Below are 650 nucleotides of genomic sequence, written 5' to 3' on the forward strand. Positions count from 1 at the left end.
AGCGCGCGCATGCTGCTGCACCAGCGCAGCCACCGGGGCGAGCGGCCGTTCCCGTGCTCCGAGTGCGACAAGCGCTTCAGCAAGAAGGCCCACCTGACCCGCCACCTGCGCACGCACACGGGCGAGCGGCCCTACCCGTGCACGGAGTGCGGCAAGTGCTTCAGCCAGAAGATACACCTGGGCTCGCACCAGAAGACGCACACGGGCGAGCGCCCCTTCCCCTGCACCGAGTGCGAGAAGCGCTTTCGCAAAAAGACGCACTTGATCCGCCACCAGCGCATCCACACGGGCGAGAGGCCCTACCAGTGCGCGCAGTGCTCCCGCAGCTTCACGCACAAGCAGCACTTGGCGCGGCACCAAAGGGTGCACGAGGCGGCCTGCCGCGCCCCGCCGTCCTCCGATGTGCCCGCCCCTCCGGGTTCTCCTGCCCAGACCCTGGCCCCATCCCCTCCGGGACCTAAGCCTTTCGTCTGCTCTGATTGCGGACTGAGCGTCGGCTGGAAGAAGAACCTCGCCACGCACCAGCGTCTGCACGGCAGCGAGGGGCGCCCCTTTGGATGTGACGAGTGCGCACCGGGCGGTGCCACCGAACCCCTGGCCTGCGGGCATCGCTGCACACAGGCGCCCCAGGACGCTCCCGCCAGCGAGCG

The 650-nt window shown here is 69.5% G+C and overlaps 1 protein-coding gene across 1 annotated transcript in view; it reads left to right on the forward strand.

Annotated features, from left to right (window-relative positions):
* The window catches only part of ZNF467 (zinc finger protein 467), a 6545-nt gene that overhangs the window by 5024 nt on the left and 871 nt on the right, over positions 1-650 (forward strand). Inside the window, exon 6 of the mRNA XM_015572698.1 lies at positions 3-643. Coding sequence (XP_015428184.1) covers positions 3-643 — 641 coding nt within the window. The remainder of the gene's footprint in view (positions 1-2; positions 644-650) is intronic.

This window comes from Myotis davidii, unplaced genomic scaffold (genome assembly GCF_000327345.1).
Source record: "Myotis davidii unplaced genomic scaffold, ASM32734v1 scaffold49, whole genome shotgun sequence".
Lineage (NCBI taxonomy): Eukaryota > Metazoa > Chordata > Mammalia > Chiroptera > Vespertilionidae > Myotis > Myotis davidii.